Source organism: Channa argus, chromosome 14 (genome assembly GCF_033026475.1).
Source record: "Channa argus isolate prfri chromosome 14, Channa argus male v1.0, whole genome shotgun sequence".
Taxonomy (NCBI): domain Eukaryota; kingdom Metazoa; phylum Chordata; class Actinopteri; order Anabantiformes; family Channidae; genus Channa; species Channa argus.
In genome coordinates, this window is record NC_090210.1 from 7,931,846 (window position 1) to 7,953,137 (window position 21,292).

General features: G+C 39.3%; 1 protein-coding gene across 4 annotated transcripts in view; it reads right to left on the minus strand.

Moving 5' to 3' along the window:
* The window catches only part of pde4ca (phosphodiesterase 4C, cAMP-specific a), a 44,448-nt gene that overhangs the window by 4,026 nt on the left and 19,130 nt on the right, over positions 1-21,292 (minus strand). For 2 of the 4 annotated variants that reach the window (XM_067473934.1, XM_067473936.1), the window contains exons 2-14: positions 11,702-11,893; positions 7,702-7,746; positions 7,018-7,054; positions 6,258-6,331; positions 6,071-6,123; positions 5,555-5,667; positions 2,393-2,486; positions 2,092-2,264; positions 1,885-1,983; positions 1,575-1,739; positions 1,337-1,436; positions 1,016-1,170; positions 787-909 (exon numbers count right to left, since the gene is read on the minus strand). In XM_067473934.1, the coding sequence (XP_067330035.1) occupies positions 787-909; positions 1,016-1,170; positions 1,337-1,436; positions 1,575-1,739; positions 1,885-1,983; positions 2,092-2,264; positions 2,393-2,486; positions 5,555-5,667; positions 6,071-6,123; positions 6,258-6,331; positions 7,018-7,054; positions 7,702-7,746; positions 11,702-11,893 (1,423 nt within the window). Of the gene's footprint in view, positions 1-786; positions 910-1,015; positions 1,171-1,336; positions 1,437-1,574; positions 1,740-1,884; positions 1,984-2,091; positions 2,265-2,392; positions 2,487-5,554; positions 5,668-6,070; positions 6,124-6,257; positions 6,332-7,017; positions 7,055-7,701; positions 7,747-10,208; positions 10,272-11,701; positions 11,894-21,292 lie in introns of all 4 variants that reach the window. The other 2 variants (XM_067473933.1, XM_067473935.1) reach the window with 2 other exon arrangements.

Sequence of the window (21,292 nt, forward strand, 5' to 3'; positions counted from 1 at the left end):
TCATTTCATTTTTGTAAATTCAGTTTACTTGATAAAATGGCAGTACATTAGTTTCTATTTGTAGCGTGCACATTTCATTAACTTCTATATAGTCACACTTTAGTTTAATTATTTTTGTTTGAGTTAACCATTATTTCTTAAGTTACCAGTGCAGGTGGTGCTTCTGTGGGCTTCAGCTACTTGAGGGGAATATTGTTCAGCTGAGCAAAAGGATGCGCCCCAGGAAGCCGAACATTTAAATAGAGGAAGTTATCAATTGGACCATACCAAGAACCTTAAGGGGGATTGTAACTTCTGTTTTTGGATTTTGGGTTACTTAGTTATGTTGTGTTAGTTATTATTTAGTTATTTATAAGTTAATTGTGAGGTTTTGTCTTTCAGGCACCCCTGGTGTGTCTTTAATGCTCTGATCAGCCATTATATATGTTTGCCTGTGTGTTCAGTATGTGGGTTAGTATTGTTTACGTTACTTTGTTCATGTTCATATGTTTCTCTAAAGATAATTTAGTTATATTCATTTGCGTCCAGTTTATTTTTGTTGAGCCCTTTTATGGGCCAAACATTTTGTGACTTGTTTCTCATATTTTGGGGTATGGGGGCCCTGGTGGCTCAGGGGTAGAACATTGGGTTGAGATGCAAAAGGCCACGGGTTCAACTCCCACCCCAAGGGCATCCGGTGTAAAAACTCAATGTGCAGAACATGTCCCTCAAAGGGACAAGCTGAAAGCCGTTAATCTTTTTTTCATATTTTGCTCGGTCCCACACAAAATGGCAAAAAAATCTCACCTGTATGCGGTCTGAATAGTTGTCCAGTAGCAAAACTCCTAGGCTGGTAACTTTCTTAGTCTCTACCATGGTTTTCAGGTCTGCTAATAGGTTCATGTGTTTAGACATATCTGTGGCTAGCACCTGCAAAAAATATTTAAATTAAATCTATTACAATTCGAGGTTTAAATGCGTATAACAATAATTTGGTTTATAATAAGGTGTAAATCACAATCTTACGTGTTCTTACCATATCAATGACCATTTTGCGCAGAGACTGTCTCTGTTTTTTGCTGAGATTTTGAAAGATGTCACAGTTGTCTTCCTGCAGAAGCTTAAAGCCTACAGCCAGGTGGTGATTCTCCAGCACAGATGAATCATTGTACATTAGGGCCAGCTCTGAGTCTGAATACAAAAAGGCAAAATAAAATTCACACTATAAACTACCAAAAGGTCAAACTAATTTAATTCTAGTAAGACACACATAGAAAAGCACCTCATTCACATTGTTAAAAACAGCAAATAGCCATACACATAAATATGCAAACTCCGGGGTGCTATGCAAACTCACTGGTGTTGATGAGAAACTGATTAGAAACTCCAGGGTGATCCACATCATGGATGCCACTCGCAAACAGAGCAGCAAGGATTTCCAGATCAGTAAACACAGCCTTGAAGACACACACAAGAAGGCATTAAGAGTCAGTATGTGGGTGTGTGGATGCTCAACATGACAGAACATGTACAGAACCTACTGTACTGATTAAATAATAATGTATTTGTATCTGCTCCTGAAAGTGACTGTGTACCTCCAGGGCGGGTGTGGACAGCAACACATGTGTGGACTGGACCACATCTGCAGCATGAATGTTGTTGTGGTAAGCTACATCAGAATGATAATGATCCTCCAAAGTCATCATGAAAGTAATGAAAGTATCCACAGGAATCCTAAAGGATTTCAGCAGGTCTCGTTCCTATGGTAGCAGGAGAGAAAGAAGTCACCATCAATGAAGATAAAGAGTTGTTTGTTTCACTTTCTTGTTGATTCATTTGCGATATAAAGGGTTTGTGGTTATATAGTACAATAACTATACTAATTTGCAAAGTACTATGTGTTACCTGGAAGACGGTGTACATGGTGACCGTCAGTGGGCGATTCCCAGAATACTCAGAGATTTTAAAGATGTCGATGCCCCATCTGTTTATGTCTTCCAACTCCTGTCAGTGAACAATATACAGCATATTATTAAACCATGTTGAACAAGACAGGACATTTACAATCAAGTGCAATTAAATGGTAGTTATGTATTGAACCAGTGCTCATACCTTGGCCAGGAGCCCTTCCTGGCTGGCGTTGACACCAAAGCGAGGGATGGTGGAGGGCGCAACACTGGGGCTGTGGGTGGCCTTCTTTACACCACTGATCTGGGACATGGGCCGCTTCTTCTTGTCCTTCTCCTTGGTTGGGGGTGACATGATGTCCATGTCATGTTGCTTCTCTAGCAGATGGAAACAAGCAAAAGACTAACATTGCAGTGTCTCAGATGTCACATTAAAAACATTCTAAAAACATAATTTATGTGCAGACTATATGCTGTGCATACTGTACAAAGTTGAGGTGTTTTACCTAGGAAAGTGCTTGAGATGAACTCAGACACCTGGTTTCCTGAACGGCTGGTTTCTGACAGCTGAGTGAGCTCTCGGTTCAGCATCCTCTTGAACTGGGTACACAAGCACACGCACAAGCATCTGTGAGTCTGATCAAACAATTTGTGCTAAGAGGTACATTAACTGGTATCATCTCTCAACAAAATTATAACAAAGGGTGTGTTGAAAAGAAAGACTTGGTTTTTACGTACCTAGACTTTTTCTGAAAATTTTCAGTTTCTTGACTTTTTTTTGCTTTACACAGACAAAGTCGAAATTGGTTTTGTGTGAAATGAATAATTTACTTGAAACTTCTTTGTGTGAAACATCTTTATATAACAAAAAATATTATCAAAAACTCCGGATTCCCTCACACTTAAGGGCAGCATATGCCTCTGAATATGCTAACACTAGAGAAAGAGTTAGCGTTTTCTGTAAGTTCCTAAAGATAAAATATTTCTACAGAATAATCTAACCAGAATGTTTAAATCAACAGGACCTTGAGTCTTCTCTAGCAGATGGAAACAAGCAAAAGATTCAGATGTCACATTAAAAACATTCCAAAAACATAATATATGTGCAGACTATATACTGTGCATACTGTACAAAGTAGAGGTGTTTTACCTAGGGTTAGGGTTAGGGGGTTAGTCAGTGTTGCACTACACAATACTCTACAAAATAATGACTGCACACGTAAATACGCATGGCTGACATTATTCATAAATAGGAGTCCACTGTCACGCCGCACTACCCCCCCACTACACTCATTCACAGACAAGCAACATGTGAGCCTTGAACACTCTCACATACTCTCACCCAGTTCAATCCTCAGCTCTCCTTACCTGAACGAACATCCACGAGACGGTGATGAAATAACTCACTTCTGGCATTTCAGCATAAAGTCAAGCATCGGAGCAAAAATAAAACTGAATGAGAGAGGTCATCCTCTCCCACTGGACAACAGGGAAACAGACAGCAGGAAGAGTTTGTGATCCCGTAATGCTTGTCTGAGTGCTGTGGGAACTTTGATCAGTAGGACCTGTACAGGTGTGAAAAAACTGGTCCATTGAAGAATAAGAGATTGGAAGCACAGCCGTGGGAATGCTGTATGATGTAAAGATGCAAGGCAGAGAGCCACGCTCCCTAACTGCTCCTGACTCTGCCTCATTCACTCAGTTACTGTCTGCACTAGTGTGTGTGTAAACAGAGGGAGAACGAGGTACTCTAATCCCCGCCTCCTTACAGAAATACCTAAGAATAGCAGCCAATCAGGCATCTGCTGCAGTAATGGCCGGGGGAGACAAAGGGCCCTCATTGGCTGGGAGATGTACAAGGTAGGCAGGGCTGACTGTGCCAGGGGATGGAGGTAGTGAGACACACCATGTGCACCAAGTTTGAAGAAGATGTGAAGGAAAAGCTTGAATGGGTGGGAGGGGGCGGTTCATTCATCCCAAAGATGGGGATAGCTTGACTTTTCACTTGAGTCATTGCAAACTGAAGATAACAAAATACTTTGATAGAAAATGCTTAAAGCAGCCTGAGCAAAAGGAGTTAGTTTAGAAATTTGATGAAAAACATTCTTGGATATGCATTACAGCCACAAATTTTGGAAGAAGAGTTGGTTAACCGCAATTCTTAATTCTAGTTTCTTATAGCTAATGTAAAATATTCTGACTGGCAAACCAAAAATTAATTCACAGTGATTTATTTAAGCTGTGATGTCTGTCAACAGTTTGTGAGAAACATGGGGGCTTAATGAACATTTCCTGTTCCAGCGGTCAAGAGATGTCACTTCCTCGATGACAGTTTAAGGGATCCTTAGAGATCTACTGTACTTAAAACAAAACCAGTTCTATAGAAACAATGTTTACTTTGGCCTACGCTCAATTGACAGATCTGCAGCAATGGGGGGTGGGGCAATTGCCTCCCACCAAACACAGCTGCTGCCACGTGAGTGTTTTGAGCGTGTAATTGGATATATATACAAAAAGGCAATGTATGTGATATGAGGGAAGGTGGGCAAACAACATGTATGTAGTGGGAAGCAGTGTGTGTGTGTGTGTGTGTGTGTGTGTGTGTTAGCCTGAAGACCATGTGTATGTTATGCAGTCTAATCATGGAATTACATGAGTGTTGAGCTTGAGTCTGAGAATAGGAGGAGGTGGAGCAGAGGATGGAGAAAGGCTGGAAGGGGAGGATGCCATTCCATCCCCATCTCCCACTATCTCATTCACATTGTTCTGCACGAGTGGGGGGAAGGGTGTGTGTGTGTGTGAGTGTGTGTTTGTGTGTGTGTGTGTGTGTATACGTTTGCATGCTCAAACCATCCTGTTCATTCATGGAATGAGCATTTGTCAGCAGTTTTCAGATTCTATTCATATTTCTATGATGGATTCTCTGTATTATTAAGCTTTCAGATTTGTTTAGGGATCAGTAAAGACTAACTGCACTTACAGTACATCACACACAATCCAGGGCATTGCATTGTACTTGGAGCCTTTTCTAATTTGGGCAGAAAATCGCTGTGCACAGCCAAAGATTCACATCCATTAATGAAAAAATTATCAAATTTATGACCATGCTTTTTGTATCTTGTTTATTATCTATTCTATTGAAAAATGCTGACGTCTTTCGACTCAAATTGGAAACACCAATTCAATTAAATTAATTTGATTGTTGAATTTTAGCCATTAAGATCTCATCTGAAGCAGCAACCTCAGATATAAAAGAAAACAACAGCGTTGGAAAGGATTGCATTATATTTGTAGAGGATTCAGCGAATAAAGTTGAACTTTGGTTGAATATTGTAAATACTATTGTAATATGTGAAACTTGTTCTTTCCATTGAACATCAAAATATTTTCAGGTAACTTTTAATTGTAAATGTTTTATTTACTAGGTTGGACGTTGAGGAGTCCTCTACTGGAAGCTGACCACCTTAAAAATGAGAACAATACACACGCCTAATAGAATCATTTAGGTGGGTAAATCAAGGCACATATTAGCATTAGTGTGCAGCAGCTTGTGGTTTTAAACTGATTAGTGTGGCTTGTTTGTTTTTTATCTGGTGATTAATGTGGGACAAATTCAGTATATCACTTAAACTGGCTGTGTGTTAATGGTGTGTTTTGTTTTTAAAAACCTTGTTTGATGCCATTTCGCTGACAGAGTGTCGAGTTTTCAGCGTCTCCAGTTGTTCCAGACACCAGTCCAACTCATCTAGTGTCTCTATGGCCAGCTGCTGATGAGGCTCCTCTGTAAAAGATAAACACAGGAAAACATTATGAGACTGATTCAGCTCATACTGAGCATTCAAATATTGCTCAAAGCTCAAAATCTACTTGTATATTTAGAAATGTACTGTACGTGGGTACATTTTGAGATACTAGCAGTTACTTAAGATTAAAGTTTTTACTTGTGAAAGAGGATTCTCACATTGTCTTATTGATACTTTTAATTAAATACTTAATTGTCCATCAGTGGATTTTATGTATTTGTAAATTATCTTTTGTAATTTGAATTTAATCACAGTGATGACCACTGACCCAAAATTCAGAATTCACAAATGTAATCAGACTAACATTTTTGTCATCTCTGTTTCATTCTGGTCAATGTTCTTATAAGATACTGATTAGTAAATACACCATTGAGTACCAACCTGCAAGGCTGGTTTTGCACATTGATGGTGGGTTGCTGCCTGAGGACCGTGTCCTGTATATGGAGCACATCCAAAGTCAGCATATAAAAGACACACTGTAACTTCAGCTTGATTATATTTTTCAGGTGGTATGGTAACATCACTAGAAGATTCTTCAAGTAGCCAATGACATTTTTTAAAAGCCTACTTGCTGGCTGTGCGATCTTGCTGGCCAGTTATGATTGCAAAGTTACTTCGGACTGTCCTCAGGCTGGCAAGGACCTGAAAGACAGAAACACAACACTGAATGTACAAGTTCAACAAATATGAAGTACATAATGTTTGTGTTGTAATCAAACCACAATGCCATTTCAGTCTTAGCTTTAAATACTTGCACATGCCTTCACTTAATTCATCTTGAACTAAATCAGGGGCTTCTGAATATGGACTGATGACAAGCCTCTGAAAGCAGATCCAATGGCTAGAAGCAGAAGCACTGAACAGAGGCATTCCCTTTTCCCTTTTTGATGTTTTGATGGCAACACTGACACTCGTCTATGTCATGTCTGTCATGCCATCTGCAGCCAAACACTGACTCAGCATGCAGAGGGAACCCACAGAGTATCTGGTATCCAGACCTGACCCATGTGCAAGCCTTATCAGCTTGCATGCAAATTTAAACAGCATGATCAAGCAGTATTGGATTCGCTACTTCTTCCTCTGGGTAAAATGAGCACAAGAGTGACGCACATCCCACGCAAGAGCCACTCAACGCCAGTGGGATGCCTGATCCTGTCGCAGGGCCAATATAATTCAAAGAACTGTTCCAGTTGAGCAGTGAAGCCCAGTTCTGTACCATCTGGAGTTTATTAACGTTTTATAAAGTCCTACGGTCTAATAGATGAACATGACACATTTTATTTTACCATATGCACAATTAAAGGTTAGAAAGGTTCCAGGGGACTCACCTGTGCAAATGGTGTGACAATCATGTCTTCTGTATGTCTGCAATACAAAAACGCCCCACAGAGTGGAAATATATCAAAGACATGAAACACTGTCCAGAGGACTATTCTAAATATTCTAAATTAAAAGTTATTAATTTATATGCTTAAACTTAAAATTCTGAACAACTTTGCACAAAATACGATCTATATTGCACCTGAGTTTAAGGTGTCAATTCTAGCTTACAAAAAATATACCAGACAGCTAGAGGACATTGCTAGGCAGCATATTTAGCTGTCAGATATCCTCATTCTTCACTTTCTTTGTCATCGTTCTGTAAAAATAAAACTATTTCAAAAATATATATATAGCCATGCATTGGTTGGTGAGGAAATGAACTGGGGTAGGTGGATGTGTGGGTAATAAAAAAAACATGAACTGATAAATAGGTACAAGTAAATAAAACCACAGAGTGTGTTATTATACTTGGTTGGATCTGATTAAGGGTCACATGCAAAACAAACAAAACAGGACTGGGTGTTTGGGCAGGGTCTAACAGGGATCACAGGTAAGGTGTTATTTAATCATGGTTGTCAGGAGGGAGTTGGGAAAGCCACAAAGCCATCTGGAGGGAAAACAGGAGAAGGCTTCAAGGAGACAGAATCTGTGTTTTTTATCTAATTTCTGTTTTATCATGTTCTTCTCACCGAGATGACAACCAGTTGACCTCCCAGTGCTTCAAGCTTTCTTCCCTTCAAAAACAGAAGGTAAGAGTGGATGAGGACACCAGTGACTGCTTACTTTAAAATCTTAAAGGTGTTGGAGTTTAGGGCATAGTTGAATCACAAACAGCAAAAAAGGTGAAACACTAGACATAAAAGCAGCCCATTTCAGTCCAACTGTTTGCAGTCCCAGTGAAATACATTTGACTTGGAAGCAGTTTGTCATTGGAAAAACAGCTGTTTGTACAGCAGCACTGTTCTTTTCAAGACTGCAGGTATTTATATGACAGCAAATGACTTGGAATTTGTGTAAAAAAAAAAGAAACATGAAAAACATATGTTTTTCATTACAAGGGCATTAAACAAACTACAAACTGTTGTCCCAGCATTACTACCAAAGTCACTGATATGACTTGTATACGTGTATATACTTTATGTAGTCATGAGAAAAGGTAATGGCACTGCACATTCTGGTTTTCTGCATAAATTGGTCATGAAATGTTACCTGATCTTAAAGAAAGTCACAAATATCAACAAACTAAATATTTCTAAGCTGTTAAGACAAATTTTCATGATCTTTCATGTCTTTAAAGATCTTAACCTGCAAAGCGATGGTAGTAAAAGTAATCTCAACTTTGTTTTAGTGACTGGTTGAACCAGCATTAACAGCAATAAACTTAAGCAAGCACTTTCTGTACCTGTGGATTAGATCTGTACAATGTTCAAAAGGAATTCTGGACAATCCTTCTTTACAAAACTGATTCAGATCAGCAATATTCTTTGAAGGCCTGGTATAAAAATTTTGCTTGGGGTCGTTCCACGAGATCACTATTAGCTTGAGGTCTGGGCTCTGACTGGGCAAATCTAAAAGGTGTATTTTGTCTGTCTGAACCCATTTGGTAGTAGATTAACTTCATTGATTAGGTCATTGGCCTGCTTCATCACCCAGTTTCTTTAGAGCTTTAGCTTTTATACAGCCACATTGACATTATCCTGTAGGATACCTTGGTAAACTTGGGAATTCATTCTCCTGTTCATATTAGCAAGTAGTCCAGGTCCAGAGACAGCAAAGCAGCCCAAAACTGTGATGTTCCATGTTTTCTTGTTGTATGCTGTTATCTTGGGGCAGTGTTGGGGCGTGCCTGTGATGGTGTGCATACGCACACCAAACTATATAAAATGACCCAATTAAAAGACCAGAGCTCCAGACAGGTTTTAAAGAGTTTATTGAAAAAAATAAGTGCAAGGAGTGTAGGGAAGACAGGATACACAAGTTATTAACAGGTCTGTGTAATAGGTGAGGAGTGCATAATGACTGGTGCTTTACTCAGTCGACTCTGGAGGCCAGGTCTTACCCAAGACACGTGGAATGTCCAGTGGATGCGCAGAGCTCTGGGGTGTTGAAGCTTCACTGCCACAGGGTTGACAGTTTTGAAGGAGCTAGTTTCTTGCATTCTACCTTGAGAGGGCGTTTGGTGGAGATAACCACACCTTTTGACTGGGTTGGTAGCAGGGGGCTGTGGAGCAACTTTTGTTGGCCCATCTGGTGTAGACCTGGATGGAGTGTAGTAAGGTTTGTCAAGCTCTTCTCCACGCCAGATGGCAGCGTCTTACAAGCGCTGTGGCAGATAGAAATGTAAGCTCTGATTCTAGGCTGGGAACAAGGGTGGTTGGTAGCCGAAGTCATTCCTGTGGTGGCAGATGGCAGAGAGTTGATCACGTCAGCTGGCGGTGGGTGGTGGTGTTGTGTCGGCCATAGGTCAGCCCTCCAGGGAGGAGGACTGACAAGAGGAAAAGGAGCAACTGGAGTGAAAAGAGCAGCTCTGATCATCCTGGCGTTCCTGGAACCGGCCATCCAGTGGGTCACCAGGTCCGTGGATGAGGCGAGTATATTGGGTGGTTAGAGCATCCTTATTACGATCCGTCAGGCCTCAATAGAAGACATTGAGGAGACCAGTCTTGTTCCAGCCACTTTCAGCCACTGCAGTCTTAAAGTCAATGATGTAATCTATCACTTGCTGATTTCCTTGTGTTAGCATGAGGAGATCATGTATAGCCTCAGTCTCTGGGTTGGCAGGACCAAAGGTTCTGGTAAGCTCAGCGGAGAATTTTTCAAATGTGGAACTGACTCCAAAGGATTCAGAACATGGTTCTGGTTAATAACAGCCCCTGAAGGGCTCAGCGCCACTCCTGCACACTGGAGCTGGTTGGATCCATGTTGGCCAGATAGTACAGTTATGGTGTGCATACGCACACCAAACAAAGCAGAATGAACTAATTAAGAACTTCCAGAACTTCAAATATTTATATATGAAGTATATCTAGTAGATATATTTTCAACTTCAGATAACTACAGATATATCTCCATATATTTAATAAACTCTTTAAAGCTTAAGTGCCAGCACTATAGGTTATCTGGGAAGATAAGAGAGGCAAGTTAGAACCAGGTCCGTGTAATACAGTTGAGGACTACAAAATGGCTGGTGGCTTACTCGGGATCTCTTGTAGTCAGCTCCAAGTGAGTAGAGGTGGGAGATGGAGGCAGCAACTGGCATCTGCCATGTGGTCCGGCAGTTTAAAGGAAGAGGGGAATTGATGAGTGGGGGAGAGGGAACATAGCAAGAACAAACAACACAGACCAACAATTCAAAATCCAATTTACACTCTCCAGAAACAACGCCCGAAAGAGATCCAAGGTGTCTGAGAACAGAAGCAGACATATCCAAAGGGAGCAGACAAAGGCAGAGCCGTGAAACAGAGCCGGGTAGAAACCCAGAGAGGCAGAATAGTAAGTCTTACGGTACCAGTCAGGGGCAGAGGCAAATAGGGCAGGTCACAGGGCAGGTCCAAGATCCAAAACGAGTTCAATGCACAAAGTCAGGTCAGAATACAATACGAGAATCCTGGAGAGTTGACACAAAGTGATCAGACAATCTGGCGAAGGAGATAGATAATCTGGGCGGCTTCAATAGGGAGGGGGAGACACAGGTGAAAACATTTACACTGATGATAAATTTAAAGGCACTGCAGAGGGGTGAGAACAGGTAGAGGTGATCTCACAATAAAAGTCCAGAAATGGAAGTGAAGCTGGCGATCGTGACAGTGATAAGGTACTAGCTTCTCTCCATTGACTTCCCATAAAATCTAGAATAGACCCTGCTTATAAAGCTCTAAACGGTCAGGCTCCATCATATATAGAAGACCTCATAGTACCAAATCATCCCAGTAGACCACTTCTATCTCAGAATGCATGCCTACCTGTGGTTCCTAGAATTTCTAAATGGGAGGCAGAGCCTTTAGCTATCATGCTCCTCTCCTGTGGAACCAGCTCCCAGTTCAGATTCAGGAAGCAGACACTCTCTCTGCTTTCAAGTCTAGTCTACTTCCTCTTTGATAAAGCTTATAGTTAGTTATAGTTATGCTGCTATAGGCTTAGACTGCTGGGGGACCCACCCTCCCAATGCACTGAGCGCCTTTCCTCCTCTTGTCCCTTTCTACTCTCCTCTCACTCCACAATTGTCACCACTGTATGACATTAACTCTATGTGTTTTCTCTAGTAGTAGTATTCTCGTTTTATTGTGTGGACTCCAGGTTTACTAACGCCATTTGATTTTTAGTGACATTAGAAGCCTAGTATTGCCATTACTTTATTCACCATCACTTTGTCTTTTTTATTGGTGTGTTTATTAAAGACATGCATGTTTATGACGGTTTGTTGACCTTTCTGACTTTGGAGAGGATCAGATCACATGACCAATTTATGCAGAAAACCAGGAAATGAAAATGAAAAAAGATTTTGTCTTGCAACTGTATATTTAAATTTAAGATATGGATCTGGATATACACATCATTATTTGTTTGTCCACAGCAGGCACAGCACTCTTGCTATTGATTTTTATTGCGTCAAACTTTGCCTGGGCAACTTTACTTTGTGGAAATATATGATTTAAACACACAAAACTACTGAGCAGCAGTTGTACTTACAGGTCACTGGCAGTTGAGGAGTTTCTGGAAGGACCTTTTGGTGAAAGGTCAAAGTCAGAGTCTGAACGGTAGAGGAAGGATTCCCGACGCTGGCTGTGAGGAAAGTTTGCCTGTAAGACCAGACCAGAACCAGGACTGGCCTGGGAGTCCAGGGGGCTGCGCCCCACTGACAATCCATTCTCTACATCAAAACTATCAAGAAAGAGAAAGAAAGAGAGAGGTGGAATTTATTGAGGTTATGTTGAGAGTAAAACAAACATGCTTATTTATGTCACTGCATGAATAGAAATGAAATATACATGACATCCATTCATCTTAGTTTTTGTCATTGTTGTTTTAGAGTTGCCACTGTTTCACTATCAGTGTAATTATCAGCCCTTCCCCTCCAAAAAAATGTCTATGTCTGACACTCTAAATGACTGTTTTAAACAAATTATTTCTTTGCACAATGTGTGTTGTGTGTTGGGATTTCAGGAGTGCAACAGGAAACACAATGCCCTCTGCGAATCTATGCCAAACAGTTTTATTAGACAAACTAGTTTTATTAGACAGGTAGCTGTATCAGTGGAAACCGATCAACAGACTAAACACTTTCTTTGGTAATGAAACTGTGAAATTACAGTCTCTAGTTAACAATGGTGGGAGTAAAGCAATATAAAATAAAATTCTCCACATTTAAAAATATCCCAAGTTTTCACCACTGAGTGAGTACCAATATAGAACTGTTTCACCTCTTGAACAGGAAACTGTATAATTTGGGGGGAAGTGTAAGCATTATAAAGCAGTAAAGACCACAATAAGAGCTAAAAATTACTAATTCAGTAGGGCAACAAAAAGGAAAGGTCAGTGCAAAATATGTATGAATGTAGTTATCAAATCAGATCTGATATATTCTAAGAGTAGACTAAATAAGCACTGGATTTAAATTTGTCTATCAATGGGTGATAAGAAAGAACAAAATTAGACTGAAATCACAATGAGGGGGTGTTGAGAGCCACAGACAGTTTATGGCTTCTAATTCTGCTGGCTGCATGTGAACAGCCCTCCTGCTGTAGTCACACTGACCCTTAGTGTAACTGACCCACAAAGCCTTTTACAAAGCCTATAAGATACAAGTAATAAATTATGTCAAAAGTTCAACATCTGTTGCACCAGCCTGTCTGTAGGTAATTGAGAAGAATACTTAGCTTGGAAAAAAGATATTTTGTACATTTCATAGAAGGTGAAAAGCTTAAGAGGATAATGTTGTGTAGGTGAGGTATGTGAGAGAACATGCAGAGGAGGCATGCATGTGTATGTAGTGAAGGAAGGTGAGAGAACAGAGAGTATTATTAGCATCAGTGTATTGACGTGGGGTCATGTGTGTCTAAAAATAGCCCGGTGCTCAGGTGAGGAGGGGTTCCCCCTGATCAAACACGATCCGACTACTGAGAAAAACACCAAATAACGGCATAGTGAGGCTGGTCTTCACAGTCTGGGGATGTTTCTGCCTTGATCCACGTCTCTGTTTTCCCACAACCTTTCTGCTGACATGCGAACCCAGAGCAACTGCAGCTGCGTTTGGCAACACGTCTGCTTTTCTAAACAGTCTGAGCTGCTCCAGAGTAGAAATCTATACTTTAGCAAAACAACCCTTTCCAAAATGTGGAGAATTTTGAATGGCCAGATGCTAACTGACACACTTGATCTTTCTCAAATAAATACAGGATGGAAATTTCTATTCAAAATTAAAAATCAAACGAAAATGACAGGAAGGTCAGCTAGAGAAGTAAGAGTGGAAAACAATGACATGCAACAGCAAAGCATCATTACAGTCTAAATACAGAATAAAAAACCCTGAGTGCACAGCACAGTTGTGTGAGGTCTATACATTACACGCTACTCACAATTTAATGGGATTAAAACTATGCAACAGAATAAGCCTATGTTGCTGAACAGTAATTTTTACTAGAGCACAATATTAACAAGCACGTATTCCCATTAAGTGTATTAGTAAGCCATGCTAATACTTAAGTATGCACCAGAGCCCCGAAACTTGCAATCCAAAGTAGAATGCAGCCCCAGCACTACTAATTACACTTGTGTCTTTCTTGATCTGACGTGTTAATATGTCTCTACTGGCATTCTGCAATTCAGCCTAGATATTTGTAAATCAGTCAACTGGAAGCTCAGTTTAATTTAAAAGAATTTACTGCTAAAATGCTTAGTGGCAATTGAGTTTGTTGACCATCTTTGTCATCAAGTTAAGGTATCGTGTGCTTATTAGCACGGTACACAAAGTTTAGCTAAAGTTACAGGTATTTGAAACAAATGTATGTGACAAAACCGAAATTTAGACCTATAGGAAAAGTGCTGAGGTAAACAGAATTGTTATAATGTAATTAATTGGAATGGGGACATATGTCTGCACCATGTTTTATGCAGTTTCAAATTAATGTAATAGCAGAAATGCTATTTAAAACTACAAATGATATCAGCCAAAGATAATGTTTCTCTGGACTAAAGTAATATTAAATTCAATGCCATTGTTAATTGTAGCTTTAAAAGCAGTAATATTGCAGTGTGACTGCAGTGAAAAGCCTGTGGAGTCCCACAGTAGTTTTATAGTAGGTATGCACCAACTACAACATCTAAACATACCATTCATCCATCTTTCAGGTCCTTCCTCCATTGGTCTGCCACCCTCCTATGACATTCCCCCCATCCCCCACCCCTTCTACTCTCCTAGGATGCTGCATAAGGACAAGACATTGGTGTGTTACGGGCTATTATGTAACACCAGCCAAACAGAAGCCCCCATGCCTCTAATCATGTGACAGATAGAAACACTGCTATACATAGTCAAAAACATGAGTCGGAGGGATACCAGGGACACAGTGGATCACAGTTATGACTAAAGTGATGGGAATTTAAATATGTAAATTATGTCCTTCATATACATAACAGAAGTATGCTGTGCTGCTTACACTACATGTGTGTGTAAATTTGATTTATAAGCACACACACCATCCCTGCCCAGTTACTACAAGAGCATATGTAGCTTCGAGCTTCACCTCACCTTACTCTGTATTGTTGCAGTTTTCACCATTAATCTCATTTTGTCATCCCCATTGATGCTGGTCCCCTGGCTGTTCCTGCATGTTCTGACCATAAACTTGTTTCTATTTTTGTTTCTGCACCACACTTCTTTCTCTGTACAGCTAAATTTAGAAACCCTATGCATCCGGAACAGACCGAGAGGCACTGATGCAGCTAAAAATAGGCTTTCAGGTAAAATATAGTCTTCCCCCTCCCTTCTCCTGTCCCTCTGCATCTCAGAGCAGCAGATCAAACCCCCCCATTCATGAATATTTATGGAGAAGTTTCTATTTGAAGCTGATGCTGTGATAAAAATAGATCACAAATCAAAATATCACCCCCATCTTTCCTTCGCTGCTGTTACACTTCCAGTTTTCTCCTCTTTCGCCATCATTCCCTCATGCGGAACTCAGAGCAGCAGAGTAAGGGAAGAGTCTTGACTTCCTCATGGCACTAGACTGTTTACATGTACTTATGCAAATACTCAGTCACATTATTATTATTTGTTTTGTTTTTTGGATTACTATGCAGGATTCAATATGATAAAATCACAATATTCTTTCTTTGGTTTATATGACTGAAGGACAGAGGCTTCAGTACGGTAGCTTGGGCATCACGAGCAGTAGTTGTCATGGTAACAACAAATGAGGATTGAAATAATCAAGCATTTTGAAACTACATACTATCTTTGTAAAAACATTTTTCTGAGATTGTGTTAGAGAGGTGTTGATTACATTTTATGGCTGTGTTTTGAGTTGTTGGGGACCTGGTGTCTCAGTGGTAGAGCTTTGGCTTAGGACACAGAAGGCTGTGGGTTTGAATCCCACCCCACAAAGTGTGGCCCTGTCTACCCACAACCAGCCCCCTTTGTGCCGTTCCCAAGCATGGATAAAAAGGGAGGGTTACAGCAGGAAGGGCATCTGGCATAAAAAACCATGTCAAATTAATGTGCAGAACAAGCTGTTGATCATTTTTTAATCACACAGAGTGTTTAACGCTGGGAAAGTTGAAAGAAGAAAAAAATTTCATTGTGCAGGTTATAAATATGTCAACAGTGGGATTTTGTGTTTTTAAGAGGTCAAAGGTCAATGCTTAGGCTTAAAATGTATGTTGTCTGGAATCAAAGCTCCCACAGAAGCACCATGGCTGTTTGGACAGTTGGTCTTCAAATACAACTCCATTGTTTTTTTGTCTTTCACATGCCAACCAGTCGCACCCACCCACCTCTTCTCTCCTTCCCTAACACCCTCTCTGCCTTTCTCAGCCACAAGAGACAACAATAAAAAGAACAGAGTGAATTGAAAAAAAAAGTTTAGACTGAGGGTGTTTTTTAATATTCTTTGAGATAAACATATTGGTGTGTGGCCGATGTTTACCGGAGGTTTGGAGAAGTGAACCAAATCTATTCTGTAACCCTAAGCAGAGTCTCCCCCTACTGTTCTTTAACCAGACTGCAAGAGCTGGATTATCTGGACTTTGTCTTCTCCCACTGCGGAGGACAAAAATATAATGTTATAATAAATGAATCCGCACTAATTTTGATAAGTAGTATTTTAAGATAAATATATTTAAGATGTTTTGCTTTCTCTGTCATACAAAATGTTATGTTATGTTATGTTATATAATATGTAACGTATAAAAATGTTTCTAAGTCTTGTTTTCCTAACTCTTTGGCATTTGTAATTCTTGCTTGAAAAGCACAAGGCAACTCAAATATCGGTAGGTATCATATGTTTAGGCTTAGCACTGCTGTTCAGTCAAAACAAGCAGTTCGAGCCTGTCTTTACTGTGGTTCACTTGGAACCTGAACTTGAAGCACATTTTGATCTGCTATGATTTTAAATAATATGCATATACTTTTTTTTAATCATTCTGCTAAAAATGTCAATAAATACAGAAAAATACATACATACATATATGCCAGGCAAAATGAGAATAATTAAAAAGCCATGATATCTGTGAAGCTGGAACTAGTTTGGCATTTTTGCTTTAAAAATCCTGAAAGATTTAATTAAGGATCCAAAACAAGTTATGATTCATCGTCTGTTGATTAAGTAACTAATTGTTCAGTAGAGTGAAGTGTGTTCCATTTGTTTTTACTACATAATAGAGAATGTAAGCACCTAATTATGAAGTGATAATATAATATGATACAAACATGGAGATGAAAAGAGTCAAATGAATATAGCACATTGTATCATTAGAATATGAAATATCACACACACACTTTTTTAGGTCTGGATCTGTTTGAAAAAATAAAATTTGGCCTCTATATTAAAATTCTACTCTTCATTTGTATATTCCACAACGGCACCAGCACATACTGTACACTCTGAATCGGCCACAGACACTTGATAACTTTCTTTAGTCTGCAGACTAAACTGCAGCCAACATACCTGGGCATCATAAAGACTTTTACACAGACACACAAAACTGTTAAGAAAGAGGTGTGTTGTTTTTAAGTGGCTGGCTGGTAAGAAGTGTGATTGATGGTAACGTGTCAGTGTTACCATGTTACTCGACACTCCACCAGCCTGTCAGTGCAACGTCAATCCCATCTGTGGCGCATTAAAATACAGGGGCTATGGGGAAATGAAAGAAAGAGGGCGAGCAAGAGAGGAGATAGGCCTGTAAAGCAGGAAAAACTGTCATCTGAACCTCCATTCATCACCCCCAGGCCTTAGCTGTGACATAGCTAGAGGGAGAATTAGTTACACCAGAGCCGACTTGCAGGACCGGCTCAGCCATTTGAAAGAATTCAGAGTACATTTATAACATTTAACACAGATCTCATAAAGTGACGCCTGAGAATATGGTATTGTCTTCAATCATTTGGAATAATTTCATGACAAGGAGCCTGTTGAAAACAATTAGTTGTGTGTAACAAAGGTTGAATAAGCTCAAACTGTTTTTGTTTCCATTTTCGTTTAAGCACTATGATCTGCATGTATTAAAGCTGTGCTGCATATGCACATGTCACATGAATGAGAGAAAAACAAGGATTAAGAGACCACAGAGTTCACACCAGTGGCTGAGAGTCCACACCCTGAGGTCTGAAGCTCAGCGCACGAAACAAAGGGAACCACGTATGAACCGCAACCACATTAGAAGATACACTTAAATATAATCGTTGAACAATTTAAAATTTACAGCGATATTTTCTATGTGTGAATTATTGTACAGAGTCACCAGTGAGTGTTCTGGGAAAAAAGCTGTCTGGTTGCTTTAGCTCTGGCCCCTCACACACAGAATCGTCTCTCATTTCCTGTGTCATCAAACATTTTGGCTATTACCTATTATGGTCTGCTCTTTATAAAGTCATGGTAAAATCTTAAACATTTGCATTACTCATATCACTCATAAGACCTTTTCAGTTAAATAGAAAGTCTGGTTAATTAAAGCTACTATATGCAACTTTTCGGGATCAAGCAGGCTGTAGCATGAGACTTGAAATCAATCCACCAAGGGCATCAAATATTGATGCTGTGTCAAAGCCTGTGGTTTTGCATATATACGCACAAGTTACTATTTTTTTGTCTGTATGTGACGCACAGTGTTTGTCCATCTCTGCCTAGCTACAGGGAGAGCCTCGCTCAAAAACCTTTATAAAAGAAGGTCAGTGCGGTTTTGTCAATTTTCTCACAGGAGGCTTTGACAACATCTCATTGCATTAAGATAAGTTATGCAGCATATCTCTACTAAAAGAAATAATTCAAAACAAATTTACACACTGTAGATTTTCTTTTACATAAATTTTATTTCATCAAGGCTAACAGGCACATACTGAATATTACCTAAAATATAATATGTAACTTTAAATACTTCTGTGGTTCAGACTCAGTGAGAGCACTGACACCTGGGCAGAAATAAAAAGATTGTGAAAGTGAGGCTCATCATTGTAACCAATCAAACACTTTCACTTGCAATTATCTCTGTTTGATTAATAAGTCTTACAGCGTTTTCAATTATTGTAATGCTGTACTGATGACTACCTGAAATGCTGGGGAAAGTGTGGCACAATGTAGCAGAGCATAGCTCAGCAAGGAGAGGGCGAGCTGGGCACAGCAAAGCAGATTAATTTTAAGTCTGCAAAATAAGAATAAATCATTCATGTCTGAAGATACGATGATAAAGATAGTAAATTAGTAAATTAGATTGTAAAATAAATAAGCTTAGCTTAGCTTAAAACAAAAATAAACTAACCAATATGAAAAATGTTAAAATATGACAACTTGCAGCTTTACGGAGGGTTATCTGCCATACTATTTTTGCCTTTGAATTTTTGCTTGGGCAGCAACATACAACATTACAGTCTTCCACGTTTGTACCCTGGTTTCTGACACAGACTAATTTCCCTGGTTAAAAACACGGGGTCCACATTTATACTCTGCATACTGCATATGCTGCAGTTACTTTCGTAAAGCTTTGAAGGAAGCTAGTCAACCATCTCTATGTTTAAATGACAGCTACAACTGTGATATAAATGTCCATTGTTATAAGTCAGGCAATGAAATGCCTGGGATTTTAAAAGTATGTGAGGTGACATAGCTGACAAAATAAAAAGGCAGGAACACCGAATTACTTCAAGGACCTTTTTATACAAGAAATCCGTGCTAAACAGATTTGTGAGACATACTGCATAATGGGGCAAGTTTGGACGGAAACACAGATGTGAAAAAGACTGTGTTGTTTCTTCTGTTGTCTACATGTTGACAGGAAATGTTTGGCATAGAAGAGGAAACTTAAGATTTCCTTGAGCATCAGTTGCATATTTTAACACAAAACAAAAATTATAATAAAGTTTTTAATTAATATTTAAGTAAGTTAAAATGTGCTGTACTATATGTACTATATGTTTTTCACGGCGACATATACAGACACAACAATCTAATTTGTTTAAAGAACTGCAACTGGTCTGTAAATTAAACAACAGTTTTTTTGTGTGTGTGAGTTTGTGTGTTTGTGTGTGTGTGTGTGTGTGTGTGTGTGTGTGTGTGTGTGTGTGTGTGTGTGTGTGTGTGGTGTGTGTGTGTGTGTGTGTGGCCAGAGTCATATTGTGAGTTCTGTTCATGTTGCTATGAACACCCCAAAGCAACAAACAGACATTAAAAATAAACGCTGCTGTAAACTTGCGAATGTGGATTTGTTTGTGAATGTCTCCATGTGTTTTGTACTTATTATTATAGGTGAACTGCCTTCTCAGCATCTCATTGTTCCCCTCTGACGACTGTAATCAGCATCTCAGAGTCTAGCCCTCTTCCTCAGAACTTTCCTTTGGAAAACAACACAAAGCCATTGTGACGTCTGCATTAGAGGGTGTTGACCTCTGATACACTTTACAGTGTGAAATGGCTGCTGAAGACAGGCTTTTTGTCAAACATTAATCAACAACAAGGAGGTCCTATATCATCATCAGAGAGATGATCTTTTTTTAGTTTTAGGTCAGCTGTGGCTTTCTAAATAGTTGACAGCAAGAGAAGAGGCTGATTTGTCCATTTTAGATAATAACATTTAAACCAATGCTTAAATAATAATAATAACATACTATTCTACAGTTGGAGTTTTAGTTATATAAATCCTTATCTGCTGCAAGAATTCCAACAATTTTAGAGCAAATTATTGTGAAACCCTCTGTCTGTTGTACAAAATTAGGCCTATAGAATCCCTTAGGTTTAAACACTCCATTTTCTCTTTCCCTATGTAAACTTAAAAAAAAAATCAGACCCCTGGTTGTCAGGAAGACAAACTGCAGAATAATGTGTGGACAATTGCCAAGGACATCCTACATATTGTATGTACTGTGTGGACCATTGTTTAGCCTGGAAGTAAACAGTGCATTGGACATATATTATATTTAATATGTTAATTAAATGGGTCAATTAATAGTTTTTTACTTTGTGACATTGTGGAATGGCAGAAACACAGACAATGGTCATGATAATAAAATTGAGTGAGTTGGAGACCAGGAGAGAATCACAGTATTTTATAGGAGCGTCCTCATCGTGTTACACACACATTCACACAAAAACACACACTGAGAACTACAGTGTCTGTTATCCTTCAGGAGTGTACAGTCCAGCAAAGAAAAGAGTAAATTGAAAGGAGAAGAATTTATGAAGGAGAAGGTTGAGAAAAGTTCCAGAGCCAGGTCTATGAAGTGTTGTAACATGATCAGCATGAGGTATTAATGGTAAAGATTTGTGAAGTGAGATTAGACATCATGAAGGGAAAAAAAGAGAAAATATTTAATATGGTTCTTAAGCAATTGAGAATACATTGCTGCAAAACTGTAGCTTGGTTCCTTATGAATGTATATTATTTACTGGGACAAGTCAAGTATCAAGTGTAACATAGAGTTTGATCCATAACAGAAATAGAGTCATTATGTTTGTTCTTGGAGTTCCCCCTGTAAAAGAAGCCCATGAAGCCCCCCTGTTAGCTAGTGAGGCCCAACTTTGTTTTTTTTTATTTTTTTTGAGGCAGCAGTAATGCACTGTATAATGCCATTATGAG